General features: G+C 44.4%; 1 protein-coding gene across 1 annotated transcript in view; it reads left to right on the top strand.

Annotated features, from left to right (window-relative positions):
- camta1a (calmodulin binding transcription activator 1a) overlaps positions 1-19,732 on the top strand; it is a gene marked incomplete at both ends in the record, with an annotated part of 101,444 nt that overhangs the window by 23,282 nt on the left and 58,430 nt on the right. Inside the window, one exon of the mRNA XM_080496965.1 lies at positions 18,916-18,987. Within this exon, the coding sequence (XP_080353091.1) occupies positions 18,916-18,987 (72 nt within the window). The remainder of the gene's footprint in view (positions 1-18,915; positions 18,988-19,732) is intronic.

Genomic DNA, 19,732 nt, shown 5'->3' with positions numbered 1-19,732 from the left:
ATAGCCATCTTTATTCTCATCAAGTATCACTTAGGGGTACACCTTATTTTCATGGAGTTAATGGAATACAGCAACTGCTCTTAAACTGTAGCATTTTCACAGAAACTTCAGGCTCTATAGGACGAGACTCCTTTACTGTCATTAGCTTGGGGAGGAGTCATTTAAAAGTATTTATTCTGCATCATGAAATGAGCAGCTGCCTAAGTGAAAGTCTTAATGTCTTGACAAAAAGAGCAGTCTCTCCCCCTCTTTTGAATTTTTTTTTTTTTTCCTCCTCTCTGTCTTGCTGACCAATGTATCTCACTCCAGTGTCTGTGTTTTGCTCCCCATTTGGTAAAGCAAGGGTGTGTGTGTTTGTGTGTGTGTGCACGCACACACAGAGATGAGGGGGGACTCCAACCCAATCTCATTTAGGCAAGAGAGGGCAGAGAGCCACCAGAAACCTCCACTCAGTTACACCTGAGGGGCCTCTGCTATGGAAGGAGGATATGCAGCTTTGCATACAAATCGCTGCCGGGAGCCATACGCCTGCCACCTTACACGGGGGGGACAGAAACACTGGCGCCTGATTAACATGAAGGGTATCAACTCAGCTGTGCAAACATGTGTTAAAGACTGTGGTCTCTCTCTCTCTCTCTCTCTCTCTCTCTCTCTCTCTCTCTCTCTCTCTCTCTCTCTCTCTCTCTCTCTCTCTCTCTCTCTCTCTCTCTCTCTCTCTCTCTCTCTCTCTCTCTCTCTCTGACTATTGAATCCATCACGTGCTCTCTGGAAAACATAGGGATGACATTCCTTGACATTTCATGCGATCTGTGTGTCATAAAGATGACATAAAGGTTGACACACAGCTTACTTGACGATGGATTGGCTGTCATAAACATTGATGGCACTACATAACAAATGATCCTAAATTTTCATGGCACTGTTGTGACATTGAACAATGTCGTCTCTGCAGTCGAATCCGGAGCTCATTTTCCAAGCACTGACCTAAATCTTTGTAATGTCACTTCGACCAACATACCGTGATTGAATGAGTCTGTGATCATACGCTATTTGTCATGAGATGTCATCAGACATTCTAAATATCATAATCAAAGTGTTATTTGTGAAGCCTTTATCAGTGCTTCCAGGTCGCAGGAAATCCACATCTTGCAGTGTCTCTCGGTTCCAATCATTTGGAATTACTGCGTTTCACTTCAGCACCCTGTGCTCTTTATGTCTTTTTAAATAAATTCATCCTGTTGTGAGAATTGTGTTGAACCAGCTTCTTTAAAAACCTATTGGAGATACGACTGTGTGTAAACACACTGTATCATCTGTATTCTGTGTGTAAAAGAAAAATAACTTCATCCAAAACAGTCTCCGTAATAGCCTTATTTGACTGAGTAAGATAACATTAGACGTCTTAAAATGAGAAAATGAAGCAGTTACTGTGAGCCATCCTTTTGTTGTGTGTTCGCGCACGGCCATAGTGCATGTGTATACGCACCTCCGGCGCGGGCCACAAACTTCGAGCGAGCCAAGGAGATGGGTAGATTGGGCCCATCCTCATCCGTATGCATGACTGGGTGTCCTCCAGAACTCTTTTGTTTTTAATGATAACTGGTTCCATGCATTGTTTACAAAGATGACAGGTCTATTTTCCACTGATTTATAGCACTGTGGCATTCAAGGAGATACTGTACTTATTACTTTAAATGCAGTATGCAAAAACAAGTCAAAGAGACAGGCAGAAACTGGGAGGAGGGGAGGGCGTGGACATAAATTAAGGGTCATTGTTGCCCTTCTGCTCCAGACCGAGCAGCTGTTTGTTGAGGTCTAGACAGTGAGCTGAGAGCTGATCACCTTAGGAGGTCATTGCTGCTCTCCACCCCGGCTGACTCGGCTGCCAGGACACTGGAGTAGGGGTGGTGGCACTGTCAAACTGCCCTGTCAGCTATATCTTTATATTTTGTTTTGTGGGGATTCGGGTGCGTGGCCGGGCCTCCTCTCCACATCCCAACATAAAACACTCAGGGGAAAACTCCCTCTGGTGGTTGAACAACAGTTTCACACAACTCAGTGTAATGGTATCACACATCCAACACTCCCCCTTCCCTGAATTCAGCTGTCCAGAAAGACTGGCTGAGATTTATCGTTCTGCACAACTTGAGTTCTACAAATATGTAAAAGCACCGGCGGAGGACTTTGCTGAGGACGAAGTGAAGGCAGAGAGGAGAAGGTGGGATGTCATTGTTTTTGACGGATTTAGTTACAGTTGCACAGAGATCAATTATTCAGCAGAAGCATGCATGGTCGCAGGATTAATGGTGCATGCAACAGATAAATCAACCATTGGTCTCGAACCTCTCTGGGAGAGGGGAAACGGCACAAGACAAACATAGAAACGCGTTTGACGTTGGCATTTCATATCCATCCTTTACCATTAGTAACCTTGAGATTTCAAGAGAGAATGGGGACGGCGAGCATACCCAGCCACAAATAACCATCCAGATTTAGGGATATAATGTCAAAAAAATGCGCGCTTTATATCATCTTGAATGCCGATTTCACTCCGAAGGACAGGAGTATCTCTCTGTCCTCAGACTGTGGAAGGATATGAAAAAGGAGGGCTGTAGTTGCTGTTGAGAGATTGAAACACGGCTATATATTACAACCTCAGGAGACCTGTCGACACTCCAACTTACTGCCCCACCACCGCAACCGCCATCTCTGGATCTGTCTCCATCCCTCCCTCTTCCTCTCTCTCTCTCTCTCTCTGTCTCTCATTCTTGCTTTGACTTTGCTCTGGGTCCTTTTTTACCTTTTTTTTTTTTTTTACCTTTTTCTTTTTTTTTTTTTTGCTTTACTGTTACATTTCTCATCACACCCCCTTTGTGTATTCATACAGTGCATCTATCCATGTTCTTGTCTGTCTGTCTGTTTTTGTTTGTGTGTGTGTGTGTGTGTGTGTGTGTGTGTGTGTGTGTGTGTGTGTGTGTGTGTGTGTGTGTGTGGGTGTGTGTGTGTGTGTGTGTGTGTGTGTGTGCTTCTCTCTGCCTGATTACATTTGCTACATTCAGACCCTCACCCCCCCCACGCCCCCCCCCTTCTCCTCCATCCTTGTCTGTTTCGGCTGCCAGGTTGTACCTGTCTGGTATTTCAGGTATGTTTTAGCCCATCTGTGTGTGCCTGTAATTCCCATCCTCTATTTGTCTGCCTCCTTTATCTGTCTGTCTCCTTTATCTGTCTGCTCCCGAGCTGCTGCCCCAGCCCAAAACACCCCTCATGGTCTCTCTTCTCCTGCAGTTGAAATCACATACCCTGGTCAGGCTCCTGTCTTCAAACACCAACCTTTGCCCAGCCTGAATGTCAAATCATTTCAGTCTCAGTCCCATCTTTTTCCCTTTGTGTGTTTGCTTGTACAGCCGTCCTATTCTCACCTGTCATTTTTGTTGTTATTTCTTCATTCCTGTGTGCACTTTGTTCCCGCGCTCGAGAGAGAGAGTATTTCCCGTTCCTCTCCCCTCTCAGTGGTTATCTTCATATGTAGCACAGCTCGTACACTGCTGTGCCCAGAAGTGTCTCTTGTGAAGCCAAAGCTAACCTTTGCCTTTCAGATTAGAGTGATCACAATTAATTAAGAGTGGAGGGAGTATGAAGGACTTTGGTCATCAAAGGAGCAACTGTACACAGAAAGAAAGTTTTGCATATGAGCGATTGTGGAGGAGGGAATGAAGGAGGCCGGAAGAGGAGGGGGCGAGGCGAGGCGGAGGGAGGGAGGGGGGGGAGCCATGGACGTGGGAGGATCAAAGCAGCGGATGGTGGCAGAGTGCTGTCCCCTGCTGTGGCGCTCAGATAAAGACAGGTTAGCGCCACAGGTCTCCTCAGTGAGAGGGAGCCAGGCACAAGGCCAGGGGAGATGCATGAACAAGCCAGCTTACAAACATCTCATAATAACTCAGGCAGAAGAAGCCCTCTGAATTAAAGTGTCACTTTTCATTTGCTTTCCTTTCCCTCATTTTGGCTCACTGGCTGATTTTTTTTTTCCCCTTCTCTCTCTCTCTGTCTCTCTCGCTCTCTCTTCCCTTCTCTTGTCTGCCTACTTTACCCCCTTAACCAACCACCTCCCCTCCCAACCCCCGATTGCAATCCGCACATAATACGGACTCCTTCAGTTGCGTTCCCCACTGTCTTCATCACAGGGATGCCTGGGGGCTCGCGGGCTCTTCCATCTGCCTGCTGTGTGTCTGCAGCTCTCCCTGTCTTCCCTCGCTTGTCTCTCTGTCTGTTTGTGGCAATCCCTGTCTCTCCAAATCTGTCTATTGTGCGTTTGGCTGTGTCTCTGTCTGCAGGGCTCTCCCCACACACTTGCAGGAACGAGTAAGAGAATTGGCAATGTTAAACGCATTAGGCTCCGCGCTCATCCGCACTGGATTACAGACGGGAGTGATATTTCACAAAAAGAGCCACCGTCGTCGTGGGTCAACACTTGTTGAAAGCGGCATAAAAGAAACAAAGTTATCTCAGCGCTATTTTTTTTTTTTTTTTTTGTCTGCAGCTAAAGGCTCCAGAGCACGCTTATGTTTTCGCTGTGATGCTGTTGACCTTTTATCAACCCTGATAGGCCCAAACTCAGGGGCATGTGTGATAACAGATGAGCTGCACTATGGCTAGACTGACTGCTTTAAATTCAGTTAGTCATCATATTGTTGAAGTCACAGGTTTGGCCACGGCAAAACTGGCTCCTATTCTTTACACGGTAAGTAAAAATGTAGCTACTTCAGGTTTGTGATCGAGAGCAGACACAGGCACTTGCTTCTGTGCATCTATAAACACTGTATAACTATTAATACAAGTAAAACTGTGTTTGTTTACGTAAATCCACCAGCTTAAATCATTGTAAATAACACAAATCATCAGTCACAAATCAAACTATTATATGAAATGAAAAACAGATAACAGGCGCTGGAACCTATCGGGGGGGGGGGCTTTTAGAAATATCTCGATATACAATATATTTCTCAAGTTTTCCCTCAGCCTGAAATCAACACTTTGGATGCACGCAGTCACACTAGTATGATGATTCTCTGCCTACGTTAAAACATTTTGTGTTCATACTACATTAATATATGCTAATATTTCCCTTTGATGCAATAAGGGGGTAATCACAACAAAGTGAATCTTGCCAAAACAGTAATTATCAAACAGCCCAATCATGAAATTGTCATTTTTTTTTCTCCTTTTGTTCTCTCACTTGAATATTTAACGCAGGTCGAGCTTCCTCTGCAAAAATACTTGCGACCAGAAAGATTACATCTTCGGTCAGGTGTGTTTTCTGAATCACACTAACTGGCGCCCTGTCTTCTGCTATTTGGTGGGTTACCGCGGCCGTTATCGCCTTACGTTTGGATAAACATATTTGGATAAACACATTCTTGTCGTACGGCGTTGATCTGGAAAGGGAAGACGCCAGACTCAATTGCGTCAGCGGCGGTTGCTTCGGCTTCTTAGTTGTTGTGGAAACGACAGGAGATGTTGACGTGCGTGGCTTCAGACACTTTTCATTTTCTGGTGGGTGGATTTTTAAATGGTGATATAAATTTGTTGTGCTGTGCTTCTACCTTTTGTGGTAAACGAAAACTACCACCATACGATGGATCCTCTGCTCTTTTTCTTTGGAATTAGCTCGTCTTCTATAGTCCGTGTCTGTCTGCGCATTGCGCTTCCCGGTCATTTTGTAATTTAATGCCCGCGGCTGAAAGCTACGGTGTGAAACTCGAATGTTCATTATAGAGTCATTTATGATATAGTCTTAGTGTGTGACTATAGTCATATATTCACATACGATGTAGTCATATAATCAGAGAACACGCCGTGATACGTAGAGTATATTTGATATATCGCCCAACCCTAGGACTCTATACAAAACACTTTTAATGTAAGAGTAAAATGATTATCAGTAATTGGTGCAGAATTACCAATAATCTCATGATAAAAAAAACCTTTTCTTTGAAAACCTGGAGATTTTCATCACGCCGTCCATCTTATATGGAGTATTGACGGCAGGTCACATCCTGAACAAGTCCCTGCTGCTCCACAGAGAGACACACAATTACACACACTCATGGTCACAACTACCAGTAATCTTCAGTTATAATCAACCATCGACATGGAGAAAACACACACACTCACTGTTAGGCCTCTGTCAGTGCAGGCATGATGTTTAACTTGAATACTGTAAAACTAACAATGTTTTACTTCACCACTGGAAAAAGCGATATTACATAGGCAGTCTGTTTGAGGTTGCTGCTGTTTCCATAGTACCTCCATGATCGATGTCATTACTGTCATTGTTCTCAGTCCTGCTAATCCCGTCACTGAGCCTGGCTGTCCAAATTGGGTTTGCAGGATTGTACAGAAGCTGTGTGGACTGTTGAGTAGAGTGATGGTGGAGAAAGGAGTGCATAGAAGCTGATGAAGGTTGTTGCCATGCTCTGAAGTGGAGCACCATCTTCCCCGCAGTGTGAATGGGGCAGCCATCAGTCTTTAATTGGGCACTGTGGGCCATAATAAAGAGATCTCAAAGTATGGCAGGGAAAAAAGAAAGAGAGTGAGAAAACAAGCCAGGGAGAATGAGATAGATATACAGAGTGAAAGGGAAGGCCAAAGAGTGGGGTGAACCTAGTCCGCTTAATGCAGTGCGTATTGGCAGGTGTCGCTCTGCCTAATTTCACGCCTCTGTGAGCGAATGTGCACCCAGACGATCGCCACTTCCAAGTCCCCCTCTCTCTCTCTCTCTCGCTCTCTCTCTCTCTCTCTCTCTCTCTCTCTCTCTCTCCCTCTCTCACCCTCTCCCCTCTCTATTTCAGTGTCTGCACTTTAATGTATAATTGGCTGCAGTGATGTGTTTGTCCTTCTACAGGACTACGTGATTTGGCCTGTGCAGAAGGTGGACTTTGGTTCCCCTGGAACCTGGAAGTGCACGCCCGTAAGCTCAATGACGGGCCGAATGTGCAGCATAAGCACTAAAGAGAAGCGTGGTGACAGTTAAGGAAGCACAAGGGTCCACCTCTTCCATCTGTCACATCCGGGCCGTGTGATGGGGAATGATTTGATGCTTGTTCCTTTGCTTTCTGTCAGTAATCCTGCGTGTTGTACTTTAGGCCACTGGGTAAAGATGACGGCGGGGGGGGTGGGGGTGTGTGTGTGTGTGTGGGGGGGGGGTATTAGCTGTCGCTGTGTGTGCATTTGTGTGTCACACCGCAGGTCTTCCAGCGTTTGACAGGTGGACATCCTGTGGCAGAAAAGACGGAAACGAGTTCTGATCCTCATTGCCCCAGCCTGGCTTTTCCCGTGACCCCCCCCCCCCCACCGCCTCCCCCCGCCTCCCCCATCCTCATGCTCTTACCCTTTTCACCCTTCTTCTCTCTCCCGTACTCGTCCTTTACCCTACACCCCCCCCCCTCCCATCACTGTTCTTCCCGACTCACCCTTTTCTCGCCCCGCCTTCCTGTAGTCTGTGTTTGTGTTGGGAAGATTAAGCTGCTCTGACAAAGCTGTGTTTACAAATATGCAGGCAGAGAAACAGGCCAAGCGACGCTGAATAGGAATAGAATACAAATTGCTTTTTTATCTCTCTTAGGGCCAGGGCGAGAGAAAATGTGTTTGCGATTGTTGCTCCTCCGCCTGTGAAGGATAAAGCCTCAGTACTGGGTTTGGGCTCCCTGTTAGCATTCATTCTATCCTCTCCTCTCTCTGTCTCTCTCTCTCTTTCTCTCTCTCTCTCTCTCTCTCTCTCTTTCTCTCTCTCTGTGTCTCTCTGTCCTCCCACTCTCTTTCTTCCCCCCATGCTCTTTCTCCTCTTTGTCTACTCCACACACTCTGTCTCTTTTTTCCCCGGCAAGATTTTTTTTTTATTTTTTTGTTGCTGTTTCCTTGGTAATCATATCTTCTCTCCTTTCTTTTTTCCCTCCCTAACTCTCTCATGTCTCCTTGATGTGTGCTCCTCTCTCCTCTATATGTGTGCTCCTCCCTCTCCACTCACCTCCTTCCCTCAATAATTGTCTCCGTTCCTCTCCCTCCCTCTTGTTTCCATACAAGCTGAATATTTTTCTCTGTCACTCAGTCTCTCCTTCTTTTTCTCCAACCATCCACCCCCCAACCCCCCACCACCCCCACCTCCACCTCCACTCAGCAGGACATGTCATGATTTACAGTCTCTCTCAGCTCTTCCTTGCTCACACCGGTGATATTAGAAATTTGGAGTGCCTATAGATCACGGCAGAGGGAGAAGGTGCGAGCCTCCGCTAATCAGCCCTAACAGAACTGTGCAGTATTACAAATCTGCGCTCTCTCTTACAATTAGGCTGCGTGTCTGCACTGGCGTAACCCGCAGCAGGGAGGCAGAGCCTGTGATGTCATCTTCAGCAGGTCTCCGCCGAGTGTGTATTTTAAGGGGAAACAGAGGGGTTGGATGTTTTTCGCTCATTAATGCAGAGGACGTGCTCCCCTTCTCCACGCAGTGGCACTTTTATCCTTACCTCAGCTAACACAAGGGAAGGTTAATAGGCGGTCATACAGACTCAAACATTGCCTTCTGTGTTTAATAAGCGGCATCAGTCTCACAATGTGATACCGCCATTAATTCATTATTTAAATAAGGACAGGATAGCTTTTAAGGACGATGCCGAGTTATGTTGAGTTGTACTTTATTCACAGTGGGTACTGAGCGCAGAGGTTCTGAAGCCTTTTTTAGTAATAATTTGCTCACTTTGAAATAATTTTCCCAGTCTAATGTCCCTGGAGCAGTGCAATATGTTTTAGTAGGAAAAATAATTGTCAACACTGTAAAGAAAAATGATCAAAGTAATTAAACAAATGTAGGAATTTGGTTTTTTTTAGTACAATGCAAAAAGAAAAAAAAAAAGGTTCCTTATTAAAGGCAATGAAGTGCCCGTATTTTAATTTTGTTAGCTCTTACTGTTTACACGGTGTAAAAAGAGGTTTGATAGAGTGTTAAAGAACAATCAGGGTTTCTTTCTCTAAATATTGTTTTTTTCTTCCAAGAAACCACATAATATGTTTTTTTTTCATGGGGAATTGTGTGACTTTGAAGAAAATTTTGAGTAAAAAAAAAAAAAAAAAGCCTTTTTAGCAACCTTATCTTTAAATTAGTTAAATAATCATGAACATTGCATGTTGCAATCATGCAATTTGTGGTCTGTTGAAATACATATTTAACACTGAGAAATCGCATTGCCCCTGCAAATATTTGCTAAGTTTCCTTAATTATTGCAACACTTTGATTTCCTTTATAAATTCATCACTTGACTTGTGAACCACATTTTTGCACATTTGATCTAAAAATAAAATTGTGTTTGTTTTTGTTTTTTTTCTTCATTGCAATACCTCTAGAAATATGTATACCCCGTTTGAAAAACTGACTTGCTGCATACTCATGTCTGTACCTTGCTGTTTTGTTTTAGGTTTTTTTTGCCGATGCAGATGAATACATATTCATGTTCTGGTTTGATATCCCTTTGGCTGTTCTCCAACACATGCATTTGGGTTTGACTAAGAGTAGTGAAGCGCTTGGATACGGGAAAGTCCTTTTAGACTCAGCTGTTTCCTACCCACTAAAAATGACAGCTAAAACACGACCTCTGACCCCGTGTCTTTAAACTGTGGCTCGATAACTTGATTGCTGTATCCATTACTCTACTTTTAATGGAATGAAGTGGTTGACAGTGCCAGGCTTGTAATGCAAACAGATGCTCATTACTCTTTTAGCTGCAGGAGTTTTTTTTAACATGTCTTTTCAAGACAGGCAATCTAGAGGTCAGCTCAAAGGTTAGGTGATAAGGAAGTGGTGTCTTGAGATAATGACCAGTTTCCATTTGCCATTTTACCTTTCACAGATGTACTTAACATCCATTTGTGTTCTGTCATGCCTGGCATTCGGATAATTTGCTGACCTCACGCAAACTCTTAACTCGAGCTTCATAAAGACACACTGCGTTCAAACGCAGATTTCCAAGACAGTCTATTAGCATTTCAAAAACAAAGACATGACTTGTGCTAATTTAATCTGTTCTGCATCTCCAAAGTAAGGCCTCTTTCTTGATATGTGGAACAAAGTCAGCTGAGGAGAGAAAAAAGAGAAGGAGGGGGGGAAAAAAAAAAAAAGCAGAAGGCTGTTCAGGAGAAGTGGAAAGAGATCATTTGTTAGCAGTGCGTGTGCAGGCCTCCTCTCATCGTGTGCGTACTATAGAAACACAGTTTGACTTTCGAAAAGCTGACAGAAGCACTGCAAGGTTTTATTGAGCTTTCTTTTGTTGACAGGCATCAATGTGTTGACTGCTGTTCTAGGCTGAGGTCAAGGCAAGACCTCGACTGGCTCTTTGTGAAGCATGGAAAAAAAAGAGGAAAAAAAAAAACGGCCTCACGTAATTCACTCGTCCAGCCATTTCACCTCTCTGTTTTTGTGTTAAGGTTTTTCACTATTCTTGTTTAGCTCACTTTAAGTGAATAGGCCCTCATTCATCGCAGCATTCATCGCAGCATTCACAAGCGATGAAGCCACAGTAACAAAACTGGTCAAGGTTTGTCCGTTCGATGTTCTCATGTGTGCGTGTGCTCACATGTTTGCTGCCTGATCATTTTAAATGCAATATTTGAGGGCGTTTGTCAAAGCAGACAGATAGACTGTAATCTATGTGAACCATATATAGTGAATTTATTGCTCTCATCCATCTGTGCAATAGTTTTTTTCAGCACTTTAAAAAAAATAAAATAAAAAAAATCAAGAAACCGAGCAGTTACTTTTAAGACCAATCTTACTACGCAGTACCAAACGGGGAATTATAATTCGCAAAGGAGTTTACAAAATATGTCAGATCATTTGAAGGCGTTGGCAAATTCCTGGCGTGAGTCACAGAGCTTCAGAAAAGTATCCACCAAATTTCCACGTTCAAAATCCTCACAGCACTTCTTTTTTTTTTCATCGCGGATATGTGTGTGTTGGTCTGAATATAAGAAACCCTTCTTTTCCTGGAAATAGGTCTGAGAAAGTGGAGTCGTTTCATATTTGTGGTATAATATTCAGCTCCCAGTGTTATGCCGAGTCCTGCATGTCAATAGCGTGCGGCCTGGGAAACAAGGGGAACATGCTGGATGTGATCCCTCCAGTCAAACAACAGGTTACTGCAGTGACTGGGTGATCAATCCGGGAGCGATGAGAAGTCGGCTACAGGCGCTGCATGTTGTCCGTAAGGCCCAATTTAAATGCTTTAAAATGCTGCTTCTCAAACGTCTTAGATGGCAGTGAGGATAACAACTTACGTTTGGAGCAGCTCGAACAAGATCCTATTCCTCACCAGAAGTCTGTGCAATGAACAGGCTGAAGACACCGGAGTATATATATATATAAGGCTAATTTAATGAGGAAACACCTGAGACATTTTACAAAGTTGCACCGTTGCGTCTGTGACCTACTATTGAAATGTTAAAGCGGCGGGAGTTATTTAATCCATGAAAGTAATGACTATTAAAAATCAACATTTTGACAGCCAAACCTTTTCCAAGTATGAACTTTGAAAAAGGGATTAGTTTTATAAACTATACTTGGACAAAAATGGGACTTATCTGCAAATGAGAAATTGTGAGAAATGAGCCTTCGTTTAGTGGGCACGTCAGTCTAAAATTCATTCAGATTGGGATCCACGGATCCACATCCAGCAGTTTCTCCGACCTATTTTACGTTTTCCATTTTGCTTCACATTTGACGACAAATATAATTGCGGGACTGTGAAAAGACCCAGATTTGTTCATATCGATTCATTAATTGTCTTGCGTAACCGTCGCTCAACTGTTGCACGATATTTTTGTCTTTGTTCATGTAAAAACAAAGCAAACTACTGATATTTTACTTGGAGTTCATGCCACATTCTTGCAACATTCATGCAACATATGCAAAGTGCCCATTCGGTGTGATTCCAAATGAAATTGTTCATAATTTCGGTATTTTCTTTCATTTTTTGTGTCGCCAACTGGTTGTGAGTTGTCGCAGGCCGGCGAGGGGGCTCGAGCCTCTTAATTTTATTGTGCCTGAGCTCGATCATCATAATGGTGTTCTTTGGATAATGATAACTAACAAATTCAACATGCGGTCTGGCTATAACTGACCTTTTCTGTGCTTGCATTCCTGTTTGTCATTGACACGAGCTGCACATTTCTGTTTTGCTTGTCCGTGGTTTTTCCACAAACATAAAGCACTCATTGGGAGAAGCGAATTTTTATTTTGTGTATTTGTGGCTTTGTGTGTTGGAGTACGGTGGCACGCCGTAGGCCCCATGCCACCCCTCCATCCCATTAGCCCAGCCCAGCCCCTGCCTGTGTCTGCTTTAACCTTGGCCAGCAGGCTGGAGGAGAGGGAAAGTAATTCTAACCTTAAAAACCTGCTGATTAAAGCTAGTTTGGTGGAATTCGATTCCACTTAATGCCTTTGGCCGTGAGCCCAGCTGGCTAGCATTAGCATCAACAGACACTGTGTCTTCAGTCAGGGAGACAGACGTGCATGGGCATGTGCATGAGCTTCCTCTGGCATGTGCAGGAGCGCGGCTGTAAACCCTATATCCCCTTGTCTATTTTTCTGTCTCAATTCTACTCGCATTTCTCCCTCTGCTCAATATAAAACTCCAATACTCGACACCGCCACCGCGGTTTCCCTCCCTAAAAATGTCGTTCCCTCTCTTTTGTCTCGAATTTTCTTGTTTTCCCGAGCCTCGGGAATGAAGCAGGACACAGTCGGGGGTTTTTTCAGTGTTGCAAGTGGTCAGGACTTTTCTCTCTAACTGCCTCAGTCCTGTTATTGTTTTTCTCTCGAACTTGATGTATAGCTGTGTTTACACGTCCGGCGTGGCTAATTAATTCTCCTCTTCAGGGCCTGTTTATCAACTGTTTCTGTTTATTTTACAATGAGTGAGCTATTTTTAGAGGCCGTCATTTCCATAACACATGCGTTTTTTTTTGTTTTTTTTTACCAGAGCGTCATTTGTTTTGCTTTGTTGAGGAATTTAGGTTTGTTTTCCATTTTTCCCTTCAGCTTGGGTGCAGCCTGCCAATTCATTTTGTAGCCCGCTCAGTTTTGACTGATTTAGTAGCTGCAGCTGGTCCCACGGAGAGGACTGGGGAGATAAATCTAAGCCTCTTTTGATTTATTATGTATAATGTCTCATCAACCGTTGCTTAAGTCTTCAGATGCACTGAAGAATTATACTGTTACAACTTTACAAGTTGTGGCGTATTTAAAGGCATCTGAAGAAGCAGAATCTTAATAATCAAAGCAGTCGTCGGGATAAAAGCCACAGTCATTGTGCCAGTGCCTTGCCAGACTTTTGCATTCCTCTCTGAATACAAAATGCGAGCAATATACTGTATATTATGGGCAGTCTGGGCATTTTGCCACCCTACCAGACACTATAGATAATTTGATTTGCGCTGAACGATTGGTAGAGAGCAGAGTGGAGTGGCTGACTGTAAAGACAGCAGGTGAAATGGAGAACATTACGGTATCAGTCGAAAATGAGCTCATCCTCCAAACTGGAAGTGGCACTTTTCAGCCCTAAGTCATCTAATCACATCTGTATAGAGCCAGAAATCGTTGTCTGATCAATAGTCATCATGGATGCTGTCAATGGCCGGGGTAGTTTGAATTTTGCATGGTCCATGAATCTCTATTGAGTATGGATTTTGCGCTCCCTCCGCGGATAGAGCTTGATAGCGCTGCCTGATTGGCTGCTGGGCGCGTTCTATTTATGCTGCGTTGCCCCAGGCTGAATCACCTGCCCCAGGCATCCATGCGAACAGACATATGCAAACATACACACAAACCGAAGTACACACACAAAATGATACATTCCTTCTAATGAAGCAGCAAGCCAGAAGTGACTTTACCAGGTGGATATCCATGTCAACACCTGTATCGTCGTGCAAAGCAAGCCATTCAATGCGGCGTGAGCTGTTAAAGTTATATGAGCTCTGACTGGAGATTATTCACATCCAAAGAGGTGATGTGTGTGACCAAATGCTGGCGAAGGAAACAAGGGAGGACTTGATTCATACATGAATCAATGGGGAACTTAGACTTGAAAAGACAAGAGCTGGACATAATAGGTCTAATAATCAAATAATCTACATACAAATACAGTTATGTTGGATAATACTGTACTTTTAACTATGTTTTGCTCATTCTGCAAAAACTAGCTATGAGGTTAAAGGAACCCAATAGAATAAACCAAAACCAGGTAAACATTAAAAATGAAGATTTACTTAAATCGATGGAATGCAACGTTCTCTAAATGAAGGCAAATGATGAATGTAAGCCTGCTTGCAATGGCTGGGTGTTTTCACCTTGAGTGCTGTTACGGCACGTTTTTTTTGACAGTACAAATATAAAAACATAGATACTGCTAATGAATGATAATAATAATATGCTAATGACACGGTCATGATGTTAATGACATGATTCATAGTGTAGAGGAATTATAAGATATCAGGACTTGGTAGTGTAAATGATGTGACAACAAGCTATTAGAACCTATTACTGTCATCCATTAAGAATTATTCCCTATTTGAAAGCATTTTTTAAGATATAAATGAGAGAAAGAAAAACAAAAGTGTGATTTTTCACAGTTTGGCACTCCTCCACAGATTTCATTGAAAAGAAAATGTCTCACAATGGATTTCATTTGTCAGTTGTCTTCTAATCTCAAGGTTGAAAGTTCGATCCTCCATTTCTTTTGTCCATATGTCCTTGGGAAAGACTCAGACTTACTGTTACCATGTAAAATGCTCCACATAAGTAAAGTCAATTTCTATCCTTGTTTCTTTAATAATAGACTTTTTTTTAATTTGGTCTCTATGAGTGTCCTATAAATAAAACCTTTGACTTTCCTTCCTAGAGGTGGCCAGCTTGATGTTTGTTCCTATATATCCCTTCAGATATATGACATTCCTCAGTTGCACACCGTGAGCGAGTCGGTGTGTGTGCATGTGTGGAGCACACACGGTCCCAGCAGGACTGACAATCCAACAGAAAGACAAATGTGCGGCAGCCTCTGACAGTAGGACGTTTGCATCACGGCAGGAAAACAGCAAATTGCCAACATAAATAAGGTGCCACGCTCTGATTAGGACTGTCTTCACACATCATTATGGCCTAATGAGAGAGTTTCCCCTCTCTCTCACTCTCTCTATAACTGTGTGTCTGCCAGCCAGTTTCGCCTTCGCAGAGACTTTGCATTTTACTGGCCTATCTCGAGCTACGCCTGACACCTGTCAGCCATGATGGATGAATGTGAGTGAGGTGTCACCAGGGCAGCAAGGGGGCCAGGAGTAGTGGTGGCCCCCAGAGGCAGGACAGGTAGCTCGTGGTGGCTCTGCCTTTATATGTGAAGGCTTCATTTACGACAAACTGTCTGGCCTGCTTGCCCCGTATGAACCACAATACCACTCTGCTCAATATGACACCCCGGGAGGGAGTTGGGGGGGGGGGGGGGGAGGGGCCGAGCTCGGTCCAGACAAATAATCCCCTCTCATTGGGCCGCGCCAGTGTTACATTGCCTTGGCCGCTTGCTTGAGTGACAACATCAAATGAATTTGCTGCATCAGTGTCTGACTTTGGAGGACGCACGTCGCTGTAACTCTTTTTTTCCTGCTGTCCGCAGTGACAGCACATGAATACATTATGGACACTCTACTTGTGAATTCTTCCATAAACTGTTCTCTATCATTCATCTGTTGTGTCTCGTTTGCACACAGAGACACAACCGGCACACTAATCGTACATTCACACCAATGACTGTGTGTGTGTGTGTGTGTGTGTGTGTGTTTGCACGCACGCGCACGTACGTCGTGTCTATGTGTCGACGTCTTCGTATCAGTGTGCGAAAGCTCTTCAGAATTACACACTGTGAAGCTGCACTTTTTTTTTTTTTTTTTTCATGAGAGGATATGTGTGCATGTGTGTATAATTACAGTTTAATTGCTTGTCCTGTGATGTGCTGTCATCTGTCACAGCCCAAAGACAGCAAATAATGGTTCTGCTGCCGTCACTTTGTCACCCAGACGCTCAGCATGCAGAAAGCAGCAGAAACACCAGTAACTGATATGCGTCTTGAATTACTGATAAGCGCTCAAGTATGATGAGCTTTGTGTATATGGGTGTGCTTGTGCTCTCAAAAGTATTCTGGTCCGCCTTTCTATCTCGTTCCATTGTGATTGTCTGTGTAAGTATGCATAAAGCTGCACGCATGAGTGTGAATATTTATGTGTTTATGAGTGGATGTAGAGTGTTGTGCCTAAGAACTCCATCTCCAAATTTTTGTGGATCTGCACGTGAGACACGGCGATAGTGGATTGGTTGGCGAGTGCAGGTTCATCGGCTTACGCATGTGTGTGCAAATGTGTTTGATGCCTCGACTATATCGGCACTGACAGGTGCAACAGTTGTGTTATGCTTTAAGCTGCTTGTTTGTCTGGCACGCTGCTTTGTGTGGTTGAGAAATGGAGTAAACAGAGGGAAAGGAAAGCAGCCTGGGGCCTAATTTATTCACTCCCCAGTCGCCCTAGTCACAGAGGCCTGTTGCACCGGCCCACCTGTCAATCCTGAGGAGCATGCCACGCCGCCGTCATACCATCCAACTGCACGCAGCCACACCACAGCTCGCTCTCAGCGGGCCAAGTGCTTTAGGCTAGAGCAGTATTAACCGTGATATTTTAATAAACACTCTGTAATCAGAATTAACAAGACAGCAAGTTTTTATACAGGACATAAGCAGCATTTAAAAATCTGCCATTTCCTGCGCGCTGGGAAAATAAGTGCAGAGCGAGACTTGTGTCAGCGTCTGCGTTGAAACTTAAAGTCAAGTATCGAATAGACAGACGGCTGGCATTTCTGTTTGTAAGCACAATTCGCGGGAGTATTGCAACACATGACTGTTGTGAGATGCATAAACAGTTTAAATGTCTTATAGACCAGTGCTGCATATTGCATCACTAATCCCTTTGGAAGAGCACAAAGTGCAGTTCATGACATAAATACTCACAAAACTGCACAATGGCATTGCGTGAGCTGGTACTTGTTGTAGTTGACTGTAGTAATGTGATGTTCAATCCACTGTGGGTGTGGGAGGAAGTGTCTGTCCGTGGCCGTCGTGGAGTAATGGATGGCATAGCTATGGGAGTGGGAGGAGGCATACATCCTATTTCAGACAGCTGTAATGGATGAGAGTACAGCAAAAAAATAAATAAAAAAAATAAGAACAGGAGGCAGCCTGCGTGCATTCAGTCTTCCAAACTCTCACACCACACAGCTCGTGGTGTTGAAAAGATGTGAATGAAACAATGGAACACCTGGAGAAACAGTCAGTACCTGGCTTATGGACCAGTCGTGGAAACTTGTGTGTTGGAAACTCAAGGCCACACGCATCCGCTTGCACATCCCTGTGATGTGTTTGTTTTTATTTCGCTATGTAATGTGTCTTTTCATCCGAGTGCCCAGTCTGTGGAGCTCTCAGTGCTGTGGTATAATTAATCAGACAGCTTGATGTTGGCAAATGAGTGTTTATAGAGACCAATCTCTTCTGCAGGCCCTGCTCTTCTTAACTAGGTTTTAGTTAAACAAGACGAGCACATAACACACTTCAAGGTGCCCATTTATCACATGGTCCTCCGAGCAATGTAGCTTCACGTCACCCTCCGTTTCCCTTCTCCCTCCCTCGTCCCCCTCACCGCTCACCAGTCAGCCATTCACGGCCGCCCCCGGGAAACACACCTTAACTTATGGACTACATACAGACCACTGAATAATGAAGATGTGCGTTTATTCGTTTGTGCGTGTCTGTGAGTAAATGTGGCTACACGTGTCCATATATGCACACACATCGCGTGTTACAGCATTTGTGTCACCCCAGCTGTTAGTTCTTTGTCTTTTCCAATCAAACATTTATAAACAAGGAGGATTGGTTTGATGCTCAACCCTCTCTACCTGCTTGTTTGCTTTACGCCCGTAGGAGCCAAGCTTCCCGTCTTCAGAGCAATCCCCCCCCCCCCTTTACCCTCACCTTTTACAAATATTGTATCGCACAAAATCACAGCGTTTGTCCTGACTGGTGAGTGCGGGCTGAAGAAAGAGTGCAAAAGATGCTTCACGTTTTTTTTTTTTTTTGCTGTAAACAAGCAAAAAGCCAAGCTAACCCTCTGGGTCAATTGGGAGGCGAGGCCGCGAGTCTCCCCGAGAAGGAACGAGGAGGAGAGGGGATGGAAGCGGGATAAGTGCTGCCTTGCTCCTGTTCTCCAGTGCATGGTGTTTCGCTGCTTTCGCCTCCGCTGCCGGCTGGTGAAAAATGTCTCCTGGCCCCCTCTGCCAGATACCAGGAGGTGTTATCAGCGCTGCCGAGCTCTTTCCACTGTAACGAGCCCCCAGGCACAGCATTATCTGTTTACGATAAGGATATTAATAACACTGCGCTTTACTTATGTGCCGGCTTGTCCTGTGGGGTGATCTTGAGGGGGGTGTTGAAGTAAGGAGCACCTGAATCATTCTGTCAAGGGTTTTCGCCGTGTAGGACAGGTTATAAGTGGAAGAGCGGGACGGAAAGAAAGGAGGGAGTGGTACAGTGATGCTGGGACAGTGTGAAAGTGTTGACTGGTTAACCCCGTCCATTTGCTCCCTTCAGGTCGCTGTCTTCCTGCTTGAGAACAATAGCTTGACCATCTGCCAGCAGACCCACATGGGAGTTATCATACAGGGGCAATGAGGTTAAGGGGTCAAGGGTCACAGCTGCCAAGGTCAACTGAGAGGTCATACTGTACTTGATCGTGGTGTAATGCCCTTGTTCTCATGCCTCTTTCTCTTCTCTCCCGCTCCCTTCGTAGTGTTTGTATGGCTGCTACGTCCACTCCTCCATCATCCCCACCTTCCATCGTCGGTGCTACTGGTTGCTCCAGGTAAGAGTTCTTCTTCTTCTTCCTTTTTCTCCAGTTCACCACGCTTCAGTTTACTCAAAGACTTTCCTCCCTCTATCCCCACAAACCTGAATGAGTTGCATGATATCAGTTTCCATTTAACCGAGGCATTTTCCTTTGACAGCCGGCAGGCAGACATCAACCCATTCCTCCTCCACCTCCCTCGCCCTACCCTCTCTTTCTCTCTCCCAGCCTCCATTTCCCCTTATCTTTCCCAGTCATTCACTTTTCTGATGGCATTGCCCATACACGCCGTCCAGCACGAGGACGGTATCTCAGTCTGCTAAAAGCTTTGCCATCTCTCCTGTCTAACAGCTGCAGTGATGGGCAGTAAAAGCATGATGGAAGAGATTCCCTGTACAGTATAGTGTGCTTATTGTGGGTCGTCAAGTCTGCAGGCTGAGAGTGGTTGTAAATAGTACTCCTTTGATCACCTACCCAATACATCTCATCATTCTCGTTTAGCATGGCAGCCATTATTGTTGGAAGGTGCCTGATACAGCCATACACACACACACACACACACACACACACACACACACACACACATACACACACACACAATTTTAAGAGAGCATAAAGCACATGCACAGCGAATAAGGCTTTGTGGACCCTATGCTTTTTTCCATCCATCTCCTTTATATATCTACGTATATCGTGTCTGTCTGTCTACAGTATCTATCTATCTATCTGTCATCCATCCATCCATCTATTTCTATCTTTAGCT

This window comes from Blennius ocellaris (genome assembly GCF_963422515.1).
Source record: "Blennius ocellaris genome assembly, chromosome: 5".
NCBI classification, from domain to species: Eukaryota; Metazoa; Chordata; class Actinopteri; order Blenniiformes; family Blenniidae; genus Blennius; species Blennius ocellaris.
The sequence above is the reverse complement of the archived record's forward strand: the minus strand, read 5'-3'. Positions and strand labels throughout refer to the sequence as shown.